At 50.2% G+C, this 22,210-nt stretch overlaps 1 protein-coding gene across 5 annotated transcripts in view; it reads left to right on the top strand.

Moving 5' to 3' along the window:
• STX2 (syntaxin 2) overlaps positions 1-15,939 on the top strand; it is a 31,943-nt gene extending 16,004 nt beyond the window's left edge. For 2 of the 5 annotated variants that reach the window (XM_040620047.1, XM_008688786.2), the window contains exons 4-10: positions 2,544-2,618; positions 3,861-3,934; positions 4,539-4,647; positions 6,264-6,337; positions 6,432-6,569; positions 8,877-8,987; positions 13,835-15,939. In XM_040620047.1, coding sequence (XP_040475981.1) covers positions 2,544-2,618; positions 3,861-3,934; positions 4,539-4,647; positions 6,264-6,337; positions 6,432-6,569; positions 8,877-8,987; positions 13,835-13,912 — 659 coding nt within the window. In that variant the 3' untranslated portion in view covers positions 13,913-15,939. Of the gene's footprint in view, positions 1-2,543; positions 2,619-3,860; positions 3,935-4,538; positions 4,648-6,263; positions 6,338-6,431; positions 6,570-8,876; positions 8,988-10,704; positions 11,915-11,945; positions 12,005-13,834 lie in introns of those variants that run through there. The other 3 variants (XM_008688785.2, XM_008688784.2, XM_040620046.1) reach the window with 3 other exon arrangements.
• The last annotated feature ends 6,271 nt before the right edge of the window (positions 15,940-22,210 follow it).

The raw sequence follows: 22,210 nt of genomic DNA, 5'->3' as shown, positions 1-22,210 counted from the left end.
TTTCCCCACCAGTTCCTGCTCATCTTCCATAGCCGGGTGCTTACGTGTTTCTCGTCTTTTATGAATAAAATATTATTGGGTTTGTCTTTTTTCCAGCTTGATCATTTTTTGTCTCTCAGTGCTTTTAGGCTGTTGGCTAGAATTAGTGATATATTGGGGTAGACATTCATAATCTTGTTTGTTTTTCATTTTTCTTGCTTGTTCTATTACTTCTTTCTTTTCATGCTTTCTTTTGGATTGGGTTTTAAGAATTTTATCCCCTCCACCAGTAGCTTGTTTATATGGACTTCTTTCTGTTGTTATAATCTAGAGTATAGCATGCATTCCTGACTTAAGGTCCGGTAGAAATCTGTGTTTTTACTACTTCCGGGGAATACAAGGACCTCAGGAACCTTTGACCCCATCTGTTCTCGTAGGCACATATTGCTGTTCGTAGGTAATGGTTAAAAGTAATGTAAATGTTAGTACCGTGAACGTCCCTTTGGATCTCCCTACATGCATGCCCATACCAGTCCTTAGTCTTCCTTGAGTCTCCCAACTTCCATCCGAGATCATGTCTTTCTAAAAAACCCTCTTTGTTACTGTTTTTAGTAGGGAATATGCAGTTGTCTGAAATTTTCTGTCCGTAATCTTGTTCTTGAAGGATGTTTGCAGCTTCAAGTGTAGGAGTCTATTGGGAAGTAATTTTCTTTGACCATCTTGAAGATTTTGAAGTAATCTTTTTTTTTTAGTCAGCTGTTGAATTGTAGGCTTTAAGATACTTGGTGTTTTGTCTTTGGTTCAGTGATTTTGCACTGCCATTTCTGGATGCGTTTTTTTTTTTTTTTTTTTTCCCTGTTTGCACTGCTTTTCCTAAGTTAGGCTCCTGGATCCCTGGGTCTGCGCCTCTGGCTGCCTGGGCCACTGTCTTCTCAGGAGCCATCCCTGCTCCGTTTCCTGCCCTCCCTCTTTGGGACACCTGAAATCTGTATGTCGAGGCCTTTTCCGTGTGCCCGTGGTTCCCCTGCCCTCTGTTCTGTTCTCGCCCCCATCTTGCCGTTCTGTTGGGAAGTCTGTTTCTGGTTCATTGCAGACCTCTCTCCACCCATTGAGTTATTTCTGGGTGATATATTTCTCAGTCCTAGAATTTCACTTGGTTCCTTTCTGTGCTGTCTGATTTTCTGACAAGATTCTTAATCTTGTATTTCGCCCCTTTGAACATAATGACCTCACTGTCTGCGTCTCATCACCCACTAACTGGTGCCCCTGGGGGTCTGTGGACCTCGACTGTGCTGCTTTGTTTGCCTGGCTATTTTTGATCGGGCCCTAGGCTTTGTGCATAAAAGCTCGTGGCAGTAATTTGAGTCCTAGCATAGTATCTTCTTTTCTAGAAGATGATTTTTAAATATTTTTGACAGATGGCCAGGGGCAGCTGCTGCTCTGGGTCTAGTTTGGGAGGGGTAGGTGAGCCGCATCACAGTCTCTTCCTCTGGGGCAGGGCCTTCAGTGGCTTCGCAGCTCTCCTCTCCCCTGCCTCCAGCTTCAAGCCGCTCCCGTCACTGGCTCCCCCATCTGGGTGTCCTTCTCCTGGATCTGCTTACCTGCCTTTTTAGCTTTAAATGCCTTTAAGCAGATTAAAAACCTATTTTGTCCAGCTTTCCTGATGGTTCTCAGCAGGAGTGTTGATCACACCCCTTCCTTTTCGCAGTGGTTTGAAATGCGACCTTTGCCCAGGATAACCTTATGGCTTTCTTCTGTGCTTGAGGGGATCAGATCTGGTAATGCCTCTTTCCTTTCCCTCATGAACACCTGAGCCCCTGCCTGCCTGTATGAGCAGGGAGCCCGGCATCTCCATTCCTGGAAAGGCCCAGAGCAGGGAGTGCTCCTGGGGAGTGTCAGCTGGGGGACAGGGCTCTGATCTACCCCAGGCTCAGTCCTCAGTTACGGAAGCTTCTGTGCCTACCCCGTGGCTCATAGCTGTTCCCCAAGTCTGGCGTGCTGTGTCCTCAGCGGGGCCACATGCCTACACACATTCTCCTGCTCCATGTGCATTTTCCTGTAGATCCCACACCGGCTCTCCCTGTCCAGACAGAGTGGCTGGGTCTGGGGGTTACCCTCAGCCTTCCCAGTGCGGGGACCAGCACTATGAGGAGCCTGCTTCGATTAGGTAGAGGTGAGCACAAAGGAAATCAAACACATAGAATTTTTTTTCCAGAATATGGTTACATTTCTTCTTCCTCTCTTAGGTCTAGGTGTTAGTGACAGATTCAGTGAACTAGTTCATCAGTTTATTGCTGTAAACCAGCTCTTCTCAAATACAGGTGCACATCACAGTCAGCTAGGGGCTTGTTAGGGTCAGATTGCTGGCCACAGGTCCCACACTGAGTAGGTCTGGGCGGGGCCCAGGAATGTGCATTTCTACCAGGACCGCACCTGGTGCTGAGGCTCCTTGGTCTGGGAACTTCACTTTGAGAACCAAACACTTGAATATTTACCTAGATGTTGTTGAATTTAAGTTTATTGGGTATTATAACTTAGGTGCCTTTTTTTTTTTAATTTTAAAGAAATAAAAGAAGAGCTTGAAGATCTGAACAAAGAAATCAAGAAAACTGCTAACAAAATCCGAGCCAAGTTAAAGTGTGAGTTTACAGCTTTGGCTGCGTGTAATGGGTGATGGTGGTGTGTGGGTAATCTGTGTTTCCTCTGTAATCTCTTACTCTTGACATTTTTACAAGTCAGAACTGTGAGCACTTTAAGTTATTTGTACGAACGTGGAGTAGTGGCCTTTATGTTACTAGAATTGTTCTAGAATTCTTCACTGCTGGCTGTGAGGACGGCGCACAGGGAGCTAAAGCTGACTGTGCTGAATCCGCAGATTTGGGATGGAAGCACTAGTTTGTATTCAACAAGGTTAACGATGCATTTGCTTATAAATTGTTAATCTCTCAGAGAGGCCTATTTTTAATGACACTTTTTGCTAAATTGCAGATATTTGAGAAGGTGAATAGCCTTTCATTCGAATCTCCAGTTCTCCTGAAATAGTTTCTTGAATTTGTAGGAGTTTAGCTTCTGGTACTCGAGGTTCAGCTCCGAGAGGCGGTGTCTGAGAGGTTTGGGCGTAAACCTGGGTGCTGGGAAGACACGTTGATCTAATTGTTACAGAGGAACATTCGAATCCAGGAAGTCTCTGCAGATCAGGAAGAACTTTTGTTAGGGGGCATTTCAAACAAGTGGGGGTAGGAAGATGACCACCTACCTCCCGTGGTCATACCCCGTGGCCACACCCTTCAGCTCTGCACCCTCGCGGCTCCTCCCTGCCCATGTGGCTTCATCAGCATGTGTGTCAGTATATTGCAGAACAGAAGGATTTTCACCCAAAAATACAACCACAGTGCCATGATTATATCCACACAGTTAGGAAATAGCCAATTAGAATTTATTCTTCTTCAGTGTTCTTTGAATTTCTTTTTACAGTGTGCTTGAATTGAGTTCCAGATAAGGACCATACCCTGTGATTGGTGGCGTGTCACTTAATGTTTTTTAAAACTCAGACTCGCCTTCCACCCCCCCCCTTTTTTCTTTTGGTTGGAGAAACCAGGACATTTGTCCCTTGGAATTCACCACGCTTCAGGATCTCCTGTGGATGGATAGTTACGTTCTCCAAACTCCATCAGAGTCAGGTGGTTTGCTTCTTTTTGTTTTAAATGTTAAGCTAGAACATCCGGTTTTATTTTGTGGTATTACCAATGATGGATGATCGTTATTGAGATCCTTACATTTATGAGGGATTGAAGAGATAAGAAAGAAAAGCAGTTGGAGGTTTGGCTTCAGAAACTTCTGTTTTTTAGTGTAAAGGTGACGCTTTTCCTGTTTGTTTCCAGCTATTGAGCAAAGTTTTGACCAGGATGAGAGTGGGAACCGGACTTCGGTGGATCTTCGCATCCGGAGAACCCAGGTTTGGTTGTCCGCCTCGTCCAGACGGAAGCGATGGGAAGAATAGGTCTTTTTACTTCTTTCAACTTTAAAATAGTTCATCTCTATGTCACATTAATCCTTACAACGTCTCTGCATAAAGGGAGGTGATCTCTGTAGATGACCTCATTACGAAGAAAATGTGTATTCAGTCCATCAACAGAGTTCTGCTCTGAAGAGCAATGTTATCTGAATTATCTGAATCCGTGGAGGGTGGGGAGTGAGGTCCGCACCTTCTAAATGTTTGTGGTGCCGACGGTGGGGTCCAGGCTGCTTGCTTGGGGGCGTAGCGTGCAGGCTCCGGGGCAGCCAGCGCGGGTGCCAGGCCGCGTCCGGTCAGCCGGGAATTACAGGCGAGCTCGAGTCACAGTGTCCACGTCTGTAGAATGGGGGTGCTGGGACCATCCAGCCCGGTGGCACACTTGAAGCTCTCAGCATGGGTTGTGTCGCAGAGCTGGCTGCTGCTCGTCTCACTTTCTGTTTGAAGGGTTCCCGTAACAGGTGTAGTTTTCCTGATGTCATGTTTTTGTATGTCACTTTCAGCAGAAGAAATGATAGTTCTATATTAATTTCTTTTGTGTTAATAGCATTCCGTACTATCTCGGAAATTCGTGGAAGTTATGACAGAATATAATGAGGCACAGACCCTGTTCCGGGAGCGGAGCAAAGGACGGATACAGCGTCAGCTAGAAATAAGTGAGTAAAGGAAAATACTTTTTTTGTTAAAACCATATTTTTCTTAAGGTCTTGACATCAAAGTATTTTAACTTAAGGAGAATTATTCCATCTCTACTTTTGCCAATATTGTGAAACCTAAAGCCTTTTCATGGCTTCCTGTTTACCGAATCACCAGAACTTTTTCTTTATTCACATCCTTTGGAAAATCCTTGGTGAGTGGACTTTAAATTACTTTCTAATCAGCATTACTTTTAGGGTGTTAATCACATTTGGAAAACTTCCAGCCATCATCTCCTCAAGTACTTTTCTGTTGCCCCCCACCCCCCGTGCCCCATCTGGGGAGACGGTCCCTGAGGGCCTCACGGTGTTGTGTGTCTGGCAAGCAAGTGTGGATGCCATTTGCTCCAGCCTGCCTTGCAAGGACCATGTGTAGCCAACAGTCTGGGACGGTGAGGCTCAGGCTTCCCTCCGGGCGGAAGGCACTTTGCTGACCTCATAAAGGCCAGTCAGGTGTGCTGTCCCCCGTTAGAGAAGACCAGGGCTCCTCAGCCATGGCACGCGCTCACGGTGGGCGCAGCGGCCCCCAGGGCTGTGTGCACCTCCCCAGGGACTTGGGGAGCCCCGAATAGCCATGAGCGTGAACCTCATCAAATGGTATTTCAGCACGTCTCCAGCGCCACGGTTACGTACCGCCAGTGACGAGCAGAGCGTGCAGGTCAGCAGTCCCAGTGTGTCGCACAGCCGATTGTGGGACATCGTCGTCACCCCAAAAAATGCGCGTCTACCATCAGTCACTCCCCGCGCCTCTTCCCCGGAGCCCTAGGCAGCCACGCACCTCTACCAATTCTCCCGTTTTGGGCTCTTCATATACATGGGATCACACAATATGTGGTTTTTTTGTGACTGGCCTCTTTCACTTAATACACATTTTTCGAGGTGCCGCCATCCTGCGGCCTGCTGACTGAGGCGCCGTCGTGCGGACGGGCTGTGCTGTGTTTATCTGGGCCTCAGCGGATGGACGTTTGGGTCAATTCCACTTGATGATGATACGAATAATGCTGCTGTGAACTTTCACTTTAAATGATATTTGAATTATTATGACGTTCATTTAATTTTGTCTTGTGGCACAAATTATAAAAAATAAGAATTATCAATTGAGTTTTTCCAAAAACCCGTGAGTGTATTTCATAGAGAGCGTTAATACATTTAACTCAAGGAAAAGTACCACCAGCCAACACAGTGGAGTATTAAAGCCTCTGATTCTAATTAGTCTTTATGACCTTCCAGTCGATGCTGGTAACATACCCTTTATCCGTCAGCCAGACTCAAACTTTCAGGAAAACGTGTGGCACAGAATCACATAGGAGTCCTCCTTATAGTTGTTTCTCCTTCATACTAAAGTTAGGTTTTGTGATTCGTTCCAGTTATGAGGTTCTTCGTGAGAGCTTTCTCATTTTTCCTGTTTTCTTAGTCTTATGTCAGTTTCTCTCAACATTAACACTCATCTAGGAAAATACGTTTGAAAGGTCAGAAAAACGTTTAAAAATGTAAAGCCAGGTTTTAGTTGCATAGGGTTGAAAGAGTCGTTTATAAATGTTGGCATGTTGTGAGTGGAGTTTGTGTTTGTCTTGCAGCTGGAAGAACCACGACGGACGATGAGCTGGAGGAGATGCTGGAGAGCGGGAGCCCTTCTGTCTTCACGGCAGACGTGAGCGCCCGGGAGGCCGCGGCCGCGTGTCTGCACGTATCTGCCCGTGGCCCTGAGTTCATCAGTATTTCTCTTTTGTGTTTGTTTTTCAAAGATTATATCAGATTCACAAATTACTAGACAAGCTCTCAATGAAATCGAGTCTCGTCACAAGGACATCATGAAGCTGGAGACTAGCATTCGGGAGCTGCATGAGATGTTCACGGACATGGCCATGTTCGTGGAGACCCAGGTAACTGCACGCGTCTCCCCGTCTCACGATGGACCGCTGCCTCTGTGAAAGTCTCACGTCAGAGTCCCGCATAGCTGAGAAAGCCACTATTTTGGATCCAGTCTCAAAATTCAGAAGTGATGGCAGTGTTACTGTGAGACGGGAATGCTGGAAACAGCTTCGACTTTCAGCAGGGAGGGGCTGGCTTCCTTTCTTGAATTCTGTGTGTCCACAGGATAACCGACTGGGCAGCCACAGGCAGACTTTTGTTCAGGGAGATTTTTAGTGAGACGTACAGATACTGTGCTGGAATTGTAAGTGAAGAGGGAGACACAAAATCTTATGTGTGGACATACCCATCTATGTACGTGTAATTAGATATCCCGGATGCACACGTGTGGATGTGTATGGCGTGAACTCAGCTCCGTAGAACAGTGTTCACAGAAGGAAAGAAATCTACCAAGTCATGTAACAGTGGGACTGTGGGGATTTTGATTTCTCTAAAATACATGTATTTTCAAGCGTTCTACAAGGACCATGTATTAGAACACTAATTGGGAGAAACATTTAAAAGAATAGCCCTAAATTTAGGGTACCGTCTGTGACACAGCTGGAAGTCTGTGGTCACTGTGTGGTGGTCTTGGTTTGTCCAGTGACACAGGGGGACAGGGCGGGCCACCCCAAGGGTGAAAAGGTTCCCCTGGGAGAGGATGCAAGGAGTGTAGACAATTCCTCACAAAATATAAAATCCAGTATCAAACACAGGCTGGTGTGTTCTGACTCCTGAGACCTGAATCAGGCGCTCCGTGAGGTTTCCAGTATGGAGCGAGGCCTACACGCAGCCGCTCATTGATTCAACAGTTAGGATTCTGGTGACGCCCATGTCACACATCTTCGGTAGCTTGCGTCCTCTCGCCCCGGAAGGCTGGTTTCAGGATCTGCTCTGGCAGGAGCAGTCTGGTGGGAAGTTTTTTTTTTTTTTTTTTATAAGATTTTGTTTATTTGACAGAGATAGAGACAGCCAGCGAGAGAGGGAACACAAGCAGGGGGAGTGGGAGAGGAAGAAGCAGGCTCATAGCGGAGGAGCCTGATGTGGGGCTCGATCCCACAACGCCGGGATCACGCCCTGAGCCGAAGGCAGACGCCTAACCGCTGTGCCACCCAGGCGCCCCCTGGTGGGAAGTTTTGAACCTGACCAGCTTATTTTCTGGATTATGTGAGGGATGACAGGAAGTGCCTCCTTGTACGGGATTCATTCTCCATGTGTGTCACTGACCTTTTGAAGAGCACGGTTTATTTTGAGGACGTTTATCATAAAATGTGGGAAGCTCAGGTACTCTGTGATTGGTGGGAGAACCCAGCAGCCCCGGCAGCGGACGGGCTCTCTCTTGTTTGGCCTGGGTGGAGCCCTTGCCTTCCCACACAGAAGCGAGAAGCGAGAGGTTTCCGCCAGCTTCGTGTTTTCAGGGAGTGTTGCGAAGAGAGCCGCTAGGCAGTAAGGATTTTACAGTACCTTAGACTTTGCTCACACACAGCACACGCAGGATGCAGGTAAGATTGTTTCTGTAATTACGTAAGATTTTACAGTACCTTAGACTTTAACCATAACGGTTCAACGCCACACGTGCTGCATTGAGCTCCATTAGACAAAGGGCTGTATTCCTAGCTTCGTGTCACGGTCTCCTTTCAGCAGTGTGCTAGTAATGCGTTGTATTGACTCATTGAACTCAGACTGTGCGTGTAGAACTGCCAGCGAGCTTGAGTTTGCGAGCGTGTGAGGTAACGGTGCGTCATTTTCCACTGCTGCTGTCACTGCTGCAGGTTATGTCTGCCGTGGACGGACTGCCAGGTACTGTCTCCTTCCCCCTCGCACCTCCCTGCACTCGCCTCGTGCCACACTCTTCCTTCACCTCGTCAGTTCAGTGTCACATGCTGGTCTTGGTTTACAGATGTTTCAGAGGGATCAAAACCGCTTTCCGCCCATCGGAAACGATATTGTCCATCGTGTGTGTGTGTGCGCGCCGGGAAGGCGTCGGCTGCGCTCGCCTTCCCCAGGAGCTCACTTACGAGCGCACGTCTCAGAGTGTACTTGACACGCCCTTCGTCATCAGCGTTGTCGCCCATCCCTCTCATCCCTGGTCATTCTTTTTAAAATACCAATTTTGATTTCTTTGTCTTGGCATGTTTATCGTGTTTTCCTCTTTGTGGGCGTCCGTCACGTGCACATGATGTCCCTGTGGAGACTTTATCGGCGCTCCGCGGCTGTCGTAAGATACGCACTCAGGTCATTCAAAAATGTCCTCTGAGCCTGAAACTTTCTTTTTTAAGGGCGAAATGATCAACAACATAGAAAAAAACGTGATGAACGCCGCAGACTACGTGGAGCACGCTAAAGAAGAGACGAAGAAAGCCATTAAATACCACAGCAGAGCCAGGAGGGTGAGTTTGGTTTTTAGGAACTAAAATGCATTCTTGTCTTTATTTGGCTTTGAGTGTAATATGTGGATGTAGCCCTCCTTAAAAGGAATTCCAAGAAATAAATAATTCCTTAAATTCTTATTTCACTTTAAAACTGAAGTGATTATTTTTGCTGAACAGTTAAAGGTTGTGTAGGTAACTGTGTTGACTGTGACCCTTTGTGTCCCGTGACCCCACGTTTCTCCAGAGGCCTCTGTGTCTTGGGCCGTTATCTGGAGGGGATGTAAAGCTAACGGGACGGGAACTCTGGAAGCCATTGGTCACACATTTTGTGCAGTGAACCCTTGATTCCTTCCTCGGGTTACTTGCTAATTCTCTGGCTTGGAGGAAGAGGAGCATTACCGAGACTGGACTGTGGCGTTCTGTGGCAGCCGCGTTCCAGCTTCGTGAAGGAGTTGTGATGTCCTTACCTGCATCCTGCGTGTGCTGTGTGTGAGCAAAGCTCTTCTAAGAACAGCGACACGATGGAATGAAGTTCTGACTCAGGGACAAGAAAGCTGTCCGCACATTTCACGGGTGTCCTTGTCTGGCAGTTCGTGGCCTCTTTGTCCCGAGGGCTGAGAAGGCCCACACAGAGCCCCCACCGCTGCTTCCATGTCCCGGGAGAAGTCTGTGCCAGTTCGAGGAGTCTTTCTGGTCGGGGCAGGGGTTCCCCACGCGGCCCATGGAGGCCTTGTAAACAGGCGGCTCCAGAGTGCGGGGAAGAAAGGAAGGGTGAGGGTCTGTGTGCAGAGTCCACAGGGCTGACTGCGCAGGCCCGTCTGGGCTCTACTCTCAGCCCGCAGGCTCTGCTTTCTCTTGGGCATGTCTGAGTGTGTTCGTTGTCTTTGAAACATGAGACCTGGTTGCTGACATCATTCTGGGTTAACACTCGTTGAAATACTCCTCCATGAAGTGAGGTGATAGGTCCACACGTGAGGTCTCCGCCTGCTTCCAGGCACACGGTGGACTTGCCTTACGAAGTCATCAGCAAAGGGCCGGGCCCTTCGTTTCCCTGACCAGCCTGTCAGCCCAGTGAAGGTTTTGTGAAGAGTTGGTTTTACAAAGACAACAGGCCTAGCGTGAAGTGCGGACTCAGGTGCTGAGTAGGCCTCCCTGTACTTTGCGGTGTCAGCTGCTCCGAGGAGTGGTGCCTGTGTCTGACACTGTCCCCGCCTCTCCAGGGACACAGCCGACCCCTGACATCACACGGCTCATTCACACGGCTCACTGCTCCCGGACGCCCCGCTGCCGCATCTGCTCAGACCTCGGCCGTCCCCCTCCTGGCGCAGCTGCCTGGGCCCCTGGGGGGCAGCCGGCATCAGGGTGCTGTACTTTCTGGGGTGTGGCGGGAGCAGCAGAGGGTTTAACCACCCACAGCAAACAGACAAGGAAGGAAACAGGGTGGGGCTTATTCCGTAGCTCTGTCTGCGGGAACATCAGTCCTTCCAGACTCACGGGTCTCACCGATGGAACCTGATATTCCAGGCGTTCTAGAACCGTTTATCTCCAAACAGTCTCACCTTGTTCAATTGAAAATCACCCTTTTGAAGAACCGAGAGCTGCCCAACAGTCAGATGTCCTGTACCTTAGATTTTAGAACCGCTTCCTGTGGATTGTTTTATTTTCAGTGAATGATGTCTTCTAATGTGGGGATAGGAAATTACCATAATGTAATCAGCTTGCTTTTCTTTGACAGAAAAAGTGGATAATTGTAGCTGTGTCAGTGGCTCTGGTTGCCGTAATTGCTCTAATTATTGGTTTATCAGTTGGCAAATGATGATGTGGATGGCGTCCGTGCATGCGCCTGCCAGCGCGGCAGTAAGTAACAGCTAATCTGCGTGGTAACTCTCCCCGTGAGCCAGCGTGACGCTCGCCCCGCTGTCACGCACCTCACCGTCCTGCCAGCCTGCTTGCGGGTCGCCGGCCGCCACGCGTGCTGGGAGGAAACAGGCTGCTGGTGGGTCGTCTTTAAATGGAGGCCTCCTCCTCATGTGGCCCGGGAGAGCCGCGGCGTGCAGGTGTGGCGGGCCGGTGCGCGCGTGTGGCCGTCCCAGCCCGGAGGCGCTTTCTCGCTGAACCGGCACGTCGTGCTCTCACGTACCTTTTCGGTTTCAGCTTTGGGAACACTTGCAACAACGGAAGGTTGCTCTGTGAGATCTCCTTGCTGGTGGGGGTGCTGGGGGCTGCGGGGAGTGGAGCAGAATTCTCCGGGAAAGTCCTTGGTCGCTGGTGGCCGTGTGCCCGCTGCACGTGGTGTGCCCACGCCCCCGCTCGGAAGCGGAGACTGTTCGCTTAGCCGGCCTGCCCGTGAAAGGATTCGGAGCAGAACAGATAATTAGTGATTCAAGTATCTTTATTTTTGTTCACCACATTCACCTTTCTCTGACCTTCAGTTCATTTTGTGTCTTGTGTGTTTGGGACCCTTCTCCCCGCGTGAGCGCTCTGGCGAGAATACCAGCTGCTGTGCGGAATCCCTCGTCCGGAGCGAGTGGCCCAGCCCTTGCGACGGCTGCTGGGCGTGCAGCCGCAAGCGACCGACAGCCGAGTAGGGAGGAGGCTGGCGTGCGGCCCGCTAATGCAGGCCGGAGAGCTCTGTCTCAGCCGGAGCCTGGGGGCCCTGAGCTGCGCGGGGCATGGGAGAGAAGCGGCGTGGGCCATGGGCCACGGGATCACACGGGACTTGTTTCAGAACGGGCTCTGGCCGCGGGGTTGGTTTAAGTTCGTTCTTTAGAAGGAGGGAGGCTTAGCGCTGTATTTTTATTTGGACGTTTACGTGATCTTCACAATGCTGTCCTGTTAGCTCTGCTGGAAAACATGATGTCTGTGATTTTTTTTTCACGAATATAATTGCATTTAAAAAATATTTTTACAATTGTTTTATTTATTTTTTTATTTTTTAGTTTTTTTTAAAAGATTTTATTTATTTATTTGACACAGAGACAGCCAGTGAGAGAGACAGCCAGTGAGAGAGAGACAAGCAGGGGCAGTGGGAGAGGAAGAAGCAGGCTTCCAGCGGAGGACCCTGATGCGGGGCTCGATCCCAGAACGCCGGGATCACGCCCTGAGCCGAAGGCAGACGCTTAACGACTGAGCCACCCAGGCGCCCCTATAATTGTTTTAAAAATACATATTTTCATAATCTTTCGTGGTGGTCATAATATGGTTGGTTGAATGTGGTTTTACACTAAAGATTAAAATTAATTTTTAGATTAGATGCAGGGATGCTGTTTGGTAATGCCATTGAGTAAAAACAGGTTTTTCAGTGTGATTTTTGGGGGAGCAGTGGGCTTATCGTGGGCCCTGGGCCTGGATGTCCGGTTTACTCTGATGTCTTGAAATATGAACACAGAACAATCCTCATTAATAAAAACACCAACAGTTACTTTTATAAAAGTGCAGTGGTTGATGTCTGTAATTATACTTTGGAAAAATTTATTTTTTCAGCAAGTAGTTCATCCACATGGGTGGGACGCTTGATTTCCTGTCCGAGGAGATAGGCAGAGACAGTGCCTTGTAGAGCCGTGACTATAACTCAGAACAGGGTTGGTGCCCCGGGTGTGCTCTGCCCACCAAGAGAAGGGCACGTGTTTGGTTTGAGCTGTTCGCAGGGTGTGAGACAAGAAGGGTTGTTAAGTCTGTGGCATCTGGGGCGCAGGAGTTCAGCTGTCATGGAATTCAGGGGAGCACTGCCTCAAGCCAGTGGGGAAGGAAGGACAACGTGTGCAGGGCCCGACACCCGCGGAGGCAGCCCCTGGGGCACAGAAAGTCAGAGCTCACGTGCAGGGTGGCCGGTTCTGCCAGGGACGCCAGGTGGCCAGAGCAGGTGCTGGAGCTGAAGGGTGGCTGCCGATGGGAAGAAAGAAGGTACCGCAGGCCAAAGGAAAAGGCTGTCATCAGATCAAGGTGCCGAGTGGAGTTCACGGGGGCGCAGGGTGGGATGCGGCTGGGGCCGCAGTCCTCACGCCAGGAACGTGCGCGAATCTGATGGAGAGGGGACCCGAAGGCGGCGCTCCCTACCCTCTGAGGGACTGAAAGTTTCCTGAGGGCCTGGCTCGCTGAGCATCAGGGCACACGGTGTCGATGGAGCTGCTGCCAGCCGGTGCTGCCTCAGAGCCACACTGTGTCCGCAGGCGGGTTTCTTAGGCGGTGGTGTGCCGTGTGTGCGCTAGCCGGCGGTGAAGGCGATGAGTCTGCCGTCTGCCAAGAGAACTGGACTCATGCGGGGCCGCGTGCCTTTCATCTCGAGACTTCCTCCTACTCCCCTGGACACGTTCCCTGGACGAGACCAGATGCCTTAAGCCAAAGGTGGTTTAGCGTCCAGCTGGGCGGGGATGCTTGCTAGTTGGAAACAAAGCCAGCTGTGCTCGTTGCCTGGCCTCTGGGCTGTGGATGTGGCAGAAGACACGTGCACACGCCTCAGTGTAAAAACACGGGCAAGTAAGAGGTCAGCAAACGAGAGATCCATTGAACGCTCTGAGAAGGTGTGCATCCGCGGAATCGCAGTTGGTCGTTTGAATGTGATCCGTAGAGAGTGTCCGTGAAGAACGCACATGGTGCCAGGTAGATGTTGCCTGTCCCTCCAGGAGCAAGTCGTCGCTGCAGCGGCACTTATTTTAACTACGTCCCCTTAATTTAATGGACATGTGTGTGCAATTCAGAGCTTTGCCCGTGGAGCTTTCCTTCCCCACCCCTCCCTCTTCTGTGACCTGTAGGCCTCGTATTTTAAACTGTCTCAAATTCTAGGAGAATTTTGTTAAGAAATGACTTTAGTGATTTCTTTCTTTTGATACTTTGCAAATTAATTAATGTTTTTCTTTATCTTGCAGAAAATGATGTTCATTATTATTTGTGTAACTGTTTTGCTTGTGATCCTTGGAATTGTCCTAGCAACAACATTGTCATAGCAACCATATCCTGTGAGCCACTCTCCTTGGAGTCAGACCACACCTGCAGCAAGTCCACGGCCTCCCGTTCCATGACTGAGCCCCAGACGCTGTGACGCGTGGCGCTGGGTGCTGATGTTTTATTAGTGAAGGCGAGGGGAAAACTCGACAGGATACGTCGTTTAGGGAACGTCTGTGAGTGGGATGGGTGTGACGAGTACCCCAACATCCCTGGACTCTGAACAGCACATCACAGAAATGTAACAATGTGAAACTCACTTCAGTGGCCTTAAAATAAGGAATTATTGAAAATTTCAAATTTTTTTTTTTTTTTTTTTAATAATTCAGTGTTAAGAATACATGTGACGTTTAATTAGGGATGCTTTATGTTAGGAAGCTATTAGATTTCAGGTGTCAGCTTTCCTCCCCACCCCTCCCAGCTAACATGGTAATAAGGAGTTTTTGTACTGTGTTTAATTCGTGTGTGTGTTGTTTGCAACAAAAATGTTTATCATCACAGCTGTTTTGTAAGGTATCTATAATTTTAAATGTTTATAAATTGTTTAATATATTAACATCTTAATTTACTCCATTTTTATATATTGAATATTGCCTTTTGAAAGAATATTCCTGATATTATTAGAGCTGGCTTTGCACAGCCGTTCACAGTTTGCCTTTGGCTCAGCACACGTCGGCTGCAGCGCCCCAAAGAGCCTTCCCCACGCCTTCTCTTGATGCTGGTTTGTGAGGACCCTCTATCACCGTCCCCGTTACTGTGCTCACATCCACAGCCCGGACAATAAACCAGCTCCCGCACGGTGACACACCACGGCCTCCTGCCTGTTCGCTGGAAATAAGGTGTGTGTGTCTGTGTTTACATTAATAAGACCTGAGCTTAGGGTGGTGAGAAGACCGAGATTTATTAGTACTTCCGGAAATTACTTCCAGACGTTAATTCTTCTAAATGTAAACGGTTGTAGAGTTCCTTAAATGCTCGTTAAGTACTTACTATTCTGCTGAACTTCAAAAGTGAATTCCCAAAGTTTATAGGAATCTGTAATTAAACATCTTTATTGCTTATAAATGCTTTTTAGTGTAATAATATGGTTTATCTTTTGACTTGTAAAACGTATGGGACCTCACTAGCAAGTGGGCATCTAGTTGGAACTGTGAGTGAATGTGAAGGATGTTCAGATGCCGCTAACTGCTTGCTGCTGTCGCGATTGTGTAAGCACACGCCTGTGTTCCGACGTTGGTGTGCAAACAGATGGGGACGTGCTTGGTTCCACACGGGAAGTGTGAATGGTACTGAGCAGTTTGGAAACTGTTCTTCATGTAATGCAATTACGAATTCCCCTCGCTCCTAATTTATGCGTCCGGCGGCCTAGCGTAGACTCACGTCGGAACAGAGGCATTTGCTTGCTGGTCACCGCGGCGTCCTCAGCGTTACGAGAGGAGCCTTCTGGCTGTCACGTGTGTTCTTAAAAGTCTCGAAATGGCCTGTCCGTGGGGTGTGCTCACTGACGGGCGCCGACGTTGGAGACGCGCCTCGAGGGATATTCACATACTTACCGATCATGCTCGTGTTAGTGTAGCTGTTGTGCCTGTCTGTGTCATTATGTCCGGGTGTCCGTCCGGCCCCCGATCTCCTCCAGCTCCGTCTCCTCAGCCTCGCCTCCTGTCAGGGTTCGGGCTGTGCTCGTTCAGGTCCTTTTCCCTTCGTCTGGAGGCCTTACTGAATGTGTGCTTTTGTCGTTGAAGTTATGGAAAAGCCTTCTGATTTCTGCTTAGATAAATAGTTAAGTCATCAGATAGCACGTCTGTGTGGAAGCCTCAAGTGCCTGTTTGAGGTCAGAGTTTTAAAAATATATTTACAGGTTCACTTGTTACTTTTTATCATTTCTTCAAGTATTTTATGTTTACATTTAAAAAAAAAACTGCCAGAGAACTGAAAACAAATTTACTTTCTGTCTTGTCATTTCTGGAAAGGTTTTTGGAGACCTACTTTATTGTATATCCATTAATAAATTGTTCTACTAAGGAAATTACTCTTACCTGTGGCCACTATTATGTATCATAAAGGGAGTTAATGATGTTAGGGGTTTTGGTTGTTTGTGTTATTACTCCAAGCCTCTGTGGCTCGTGTCTCCGAGCCCATCTGAGTTCTTGCTCACAGCAAATTCTACTTCAGGGGGCTTGGGTTACATTTCAGGGTCACTGGCTTCCAATGCTTATGTCCACGCGACAGACTCTCCTTTATTAACGGCAGTCCTCCCTCCCCCCGTGCTCTGAGCTGTTTATCCTCTATTTCTTAATCCTCTTTCAGAATTTTTCTTAAGTGGGATTTTCTAAATTCACAACCCTTAAATTCTAACCATATTGGAAAGTGATGTTGAAAACCCAGAATTCTTAAAGAGAACTCAGTCCTGGAGAGAGCTGGTCGTGGAGCTCGTCTCCCATGCGTTCACCCCCTCTCCTGACGCCCCTTCCACAGTGAGCCTCCCTTCAAATGGCAATCTTGATACACGCAGTAAGTTAGCCCCTTCGTTTATACTTTTTATATGTAGTTTAGATGATAAATAATGAATTTTGGTAGTTTGAACCCTTGCGAGCTCCCCTGGTGAAGTCGGGAACCCACTCCGAGGGTAGGGAGAGGCCGAGAAGTAGGCAGAAGACCCCAGAGGCGGCAGGTGTAACAACAGGGGAGCTCACATCCAGGCTTGTGTGGGGCGACAGAGGAGCAGGGTTTGGCCCCGCCCACCAGCACCTTGGGGTTCGCGGGGAGGCCTCAGCGGGGTCCCTGCACCATCCACAAGGTCTCAGCGCCACATCGCCCTCAAGGCCGAGGCCTGGAAACCCGCTCCCACTGTGGGAAGGGCAGAGGAGCCCCACCCCAAGGATGGGACTGTGAGGGGCCTCCCACAGCCCAGGGCCAGAAGCAGGTCAGCCGGGGTCGTGTCCTCTCTGTGACCTCTGCCAATAGAATCTATTCACTTCAGTGCATCTAAAGTCACGCCCTCCCACGAGTTTAAAACAGGATTCAGCTGGGACGGAATTCACACCTGCTGTGTTGCCCAGCAGCCCCAGCGGCGCGAGCCGGGCCCCAGGCCAGGGCCTGGGGGAAACGGTGGCCCTTGGCCGCCTCCTGCGGTGGTGTGTCCTGCCCTTGGCTGACCCGCTGCTCCCTTTGCCTCGGCTGGAGGGGGAGTGGCAGGGCTCAGGGTCGACTTCGGAGAGCCCACCGGTGGCGCCTTCACCCTCGGACTGGGGCCACTGCAGGGGAGGAGACGCGCTCCTAACCACAGAAGCCGGCTCAGGCCTTGACGTCCCCCCAGGGTAAGTTCCAGAAAAAGCTGCCTGGAGTGCTGGAGAGGTCTGACCTGGGCGTGACCTCCGCCCCTTCCAAGAGAGGGCGCTGAGAACGTCACAGGACCTCAGGCTGGGGCGGGCACGGAAGCCGCCGCCCGAGTCTTACACACACACCCCCCCCGCCCCTCCCCCGCCTGGCCTCTGCGTGTCGCTTGGTTCCCGCTGGGGTTCTGGGCAGACGGGGGTGGGGGTGGCGTGCAGTGGCCTCCACGCCGGCTGGGGCTTGCTGTCTCGGGGCCCCAGCGGATCCAACCTACAGGCGGGGGTGGTTCGGTCTGGCGGGACCAAGACCCAGCGCAGGCAGCTCCAGCGCCGGCCGCGAGGGCCCTGACCTGGACTCGGGACGCCCCCGGCCGCGGCTGCTTGCGCCCGCCGGCCTTCCTGTTCCCGCGGGTGCTGCTTGAGGTCTAATCTACGTGAGTGCAGCTATTGCAGCTGTGGAGTTCTGTGATTTTAGTAAATTCACAGGCTTGTGGAACCATGCACTCTCCAGTTTCGGGACATTTCACACACGCGTGCGTGCGTTCGCACGCAGCACTGGGAACCCTGCAGGTGCTTTCTCTTTGTGACCCTGGCTTTTCTGGACATTTTGTGCACATGGAATCAGTCCAGCTGCTTTCACTCAACATCCCACTGGTGCGGTCTGTCCGTTCTGTACCATGAATCCCTAGTTTGTTCCTTTATTTTGTTTTTAGTGTAAAGCACGCCTCACGTATCCACTGCTTCATGGACATCTGAGCTACCGCAGTCTTGCCATCGCGGGTTTCACTGCCCGAGCATCGCGGCATCCATGTCTGCGGACACACGGTGTCGTTTCTCTCTGGGAAACTCCTGGGTCACATAACCGTGTAACTTTCTACAAAACTGCCCAGCTGTTTGTCCCCTTGCAGTACCGTTTCCCAGTCCCCCAAGCAACGTGCAGGGACCCCAGACTCCGCGTCCTTGCCAACACTCGGCGCCGTCTTCCTGTCGTAGCTTTGCTGGACGGTGCGGTGTGCTATCTCCCCACGGTTTTAGTCTCCATCCCCACTGGCTCGTGGAGAGGAACAGCTTTTCCTGTTTTGACTCGTCATTCTTAGATCTCTCCTCGAGAAATAGCCACTCAAACCTTCGGTACATTTTAGAAGTGGGGCTGGCTGGCTTCTTATTTTTGAGTTGTAAGAGTTCTTTGTACAGTCTGGATAAAATTATTGTTTGTACACAACTTGTGTCTTTCAGAGGCATTAAGAGAAGAAAAGAGAAAGACACACTTACCGTGCCTTTGATATTGGCTCCCGGCTCGACCGTTTCTGGTGTTCTTCCTACAGATTAATCACTACTGACTCACTTGGTTTCAGCCCAGAGGGCTCCCTTTAGTGTTTCTTGGAAGACAGGTCTGGTAGAAGCACGTTCTCAGCCTTTATAAATGTGGGAATGTCTCAGTTTCATCCGCAGTCTTGAAGGGTAGCGTGTGGACAGTGAACTCCTGGTTTACACTCTTCTCTTGCCTGTTGAGGGCTTCACTCCGCTGCTTCCTGCACCCACCGTGTCCCACAGCCGTTATCCCGTGGCCGCTAATGGTCCCAACACTCTTCTGAATACAGTGAGTCCATTCTCGCTGCTGTCATGATTTTCTCCTTGTCTTTCGAGAGCTCGACCAGGACACATCTAGCTATGGGTGGATCTCTATATATCTTGTTTTTCATCAAATTTGGGAAGTTTTTGGCCATCCATTATGTCTTCAAATATTTTTTCCGCCCCCCCCTTCTCTCCTTCTGGGACTCTCCTTATAGGTATCTTGATATTCTTGTTGCTGTCCTCCCTGTCTCTGAGGTTCTGTTCATTCTCTATTTTTTCTTTCTGTTCTTCCTATTGGATAATTTCTGATCTCACTTTGGGTGCTCTCATTCTTTCGTCCCTGAAACCCGCCAAGGAGCACGTCCGTTCATCACTGTTGCTTCACTTTTCAACTCTGGAATTTTCATCTGGATCTTAAAAAAAAACCCAAAAAACAAAAAAGCTCCCATCTACTTGAGAATCTCTCGATTCATTACTAAGCATGGTTTCCTTTAGTTCCTCAGTCACACACACAACAGCTGCTTTGAGTCTTTGCACACTGAACACCTGAGGACACAGAGTCTCTATCCACTACTTTTTTTCTGAGTGGGGACCTATCGACTGTAGAATGGACGAACTTTCAAAAAATTTTAAAGAGAAAGGAGAAGGGTTCTATTCAAGCCCCAGTGAGGACAGCTGCCGAGGATATACAGTCTTCATAAAGGAGACAGTGCTCTGGGGAAGGAGCGTTTGGAGCAAGGTTATTTATGTTTTGTTTTGTTTTTAACATAAAGTTACAAATCATCGTGGTGAGAGACGTTCCAGAGAGTTAGAGACCGTCGTGTGTTTAGTACGTGAGGCTGCAAGGCTCCGTCTTTTGAAAACTTATGGAGGTTTTACTCTTATCTTTATGTTTGAGGTTTTTTTTTTTTTTAAGTTTATTTGCTAATGAAGCAGATGTTCAGTGTGTGCTCAGGGCAGAACGAGAGCCCCTGCTTTGAAGAGTGGCGAAGCCCTTCTGACCTCGGTAGACGTCAATGTACAGCTTCCCTGGGGGCCCAGGACGAGGGCCCACAACCTTAGCTTTGTGGGATAAGTTGAACATTTCCTTTGGGCCAACTGCTGGCTCAGTCTGAGTAGCACGTGACTTGACCTTGGGGTTGTGAGTTCGAGCCCCACGTTGGGTGTAGAGAGGACTGAAAAATAAAATCTAAAAAAAAAAAAGGAAAATTTCCTGTATTTGATCGGAATGCCCCTTAAGGTTGCTTCATGCACCTTCCGGTGTGTTGTTCAGGACTGGACGTTTGAGAGGCGGTGTTGTCTCTGAGACTCAGGTGCGGAGCTCTGCGAGCTGGCCCCTCCCCGAGGCCGATGCTGCTTTGTTGCTTCCCTCCTTGCTTTGTCCCTTTGCATCTAAACCTGTGCGAGCTCCCTCCGCGCTGTGCCCCTCCTGCCGTCGCTGGTCAGTTCTGTCTCCCTACTTCCTGTTTGTATTTCAAGCCTGCCTTCCTGGGGCTTGTCCCTTTGTCCGCGTAGGTTAGCGGTGATTTCACGGAGGCGGCTGGACCCCCTCGACCCGGGAGAGCTCGCCTTCTCCGCTGATGAATCTGAATGGAGTGGGGGTGATTTCAGAGCTTAGGCTGTTCTCGGGCCACCCTGGCTTCTACTTTCTCCTGGGCCCCCGAAGGTTGGTTCTGCGGCGGGCGAGGTGCTGCGTTAGGCGGGGTGTGTGTGCATGTGTGCAGCCCCGTGCCGCCCCTCCCCTTCTCCACCCCCAGAGGCTGACCCCTCAGACCTCATCATCCGGCCGCTCGCCCTCTGATTTCTGGCCTGGGTTGACCGATGGGGAGCACAAGGAGGAGGAGACAGGTAGAGCGTGTGTTCACTGTCCCGACCCTTCTTCAGGACCCCGTCACTGTTGGCGGAGTTTGTTAGTAACAAAGGGCTGCAGACACACACGGCTGACACGTGCTGCTCCCAGCTCTGGAGGTTGGACGGCCGAGATCCGGCTGCCGCCACTGGAGGTCGAGGGCCCTCCTCCCGGGGCAGACTGCTCCCTGTGTCCTCACGTGGCAGGAGGGCCGGGAGCTCTGTGGGTCTCACGTGAGGGCACTGATCCCACTTGTGGGGGCTCCACCGTCATGATCCCATCACCTCCCAAAGGCTCACCTCCTAACACCATCACACCAGGCGCTAGGATTTCAAGGTGAGAATATGGGGGACACACTCGTTCAAACCACAGCAGCAGGGTGGTCACATCCTGGTCACAGTTCCCACCACGCAGGGACCCCAGCTTCCCTGACCTCTGAGAACTGCACGATTCCCCGCCGGTCTCTGCACCCTCGGCCCGCAGCGTCTATGCACATCCTGCCCTTATCTCTGAGAGGAGCCCTTTCCGAAACGCCTCCTCGTGTAAACTGTTACAAGTTCTGTTTCTTGCGGGGGCCCCGCTGGGACAGAGAGAAGCAGGGGTGCCTGCCAGGTGCTTGGCCCACGTGGACGGGTGAGTGGGGAGCCATCTGCTCTGAGGGGAGCAGGGAGGGGATGCTCGGTGGCAAGAACCGAGAGCTGTGCTTTGTCAGCGGTAAGTCTGAGGTCCCTGTTAGACATGGAGTCAAGAAACTAAGCTGGCCTAGAGACCGGAGCTCGGGAGAGGGCGGGTGGCCTAAATCGGGAAGCCATCCACACACAGAGGGTATTTAGGCTGAGGGACAGGACAGGACAGGATGGGATGGGACAGCATCAGACGGGAAGGGTCTGTTTATAGATTCCACAGTCTGTTCTGCAAAGCCAGTGCCTGGGATCTGTCACCCACCATTCCCAGTCCAGCAGGTGTTGGGAGGGAACCAGGGGCAGGACCTTAGGGCTTGATCACTGTTTTCATTCGCCTTCCCTTTTGTCTCGCACACCAATGACCTTGTTGGTAGCCCAACACTTTGCACATCTGAAACTGGGATGCCGGGGAGCGGGGCAGGCGTGGCACACCAGGCCTTTGCCACTTACCCACTAGGTGGTTGTGGGTATGTTCAAACCATGAGTCCCAGCTCTCTCATCTGAAGATAAGGGGATTGGGAGAGTTGACCTCCAACCCCCTGCTCCGTAAGTTCTTGGAGGCGCCAGCTGGTGAGGCTCAGGAAGGTCCTGGGAAGGCTCCCCGTGGAAGGAGGCAGAGCCACTGTGTTGTTCGGGACGCTCATGGCTGCAGCAATAGAAAACCCGGTTGAAATGGCTTGAAGAAGGAAAATGTGGGATTCCACAGAATAAGAAATTTGGAGACAGGACTGTTCCAAACGTAGTTAATTCTCTGAGTCCGTGTCTCCTCATGGTCGCAAGATGGCTGCTAGGGATCCAGGCGTAGACTGATACACAGTGTCCACAGAACAGACGAGAATGGAGAGGATGTTCCTCGATGTC

The sequence above is a fragment of the Ursus maritimus genome, unplaced genomic scaffold, assembly GCF_017311325.1.
Source record: "Ursus maritimus isolate PB19 unplaced genomic scaffold, ASM1731132v1 scaffold_33, whole genome shotgun sequence".
Lineage (NCBI taxonomy): Eukaryota > Metazoa > Chordata > Mammalia > Carnivora > Ursidae > Ursus > Ursus maritimus.
The sequence above is the reverse complement of the archived record's forward strand: the minus strand, read 5'-3'. Positions and strand labels throughout refer to the sequence as shown.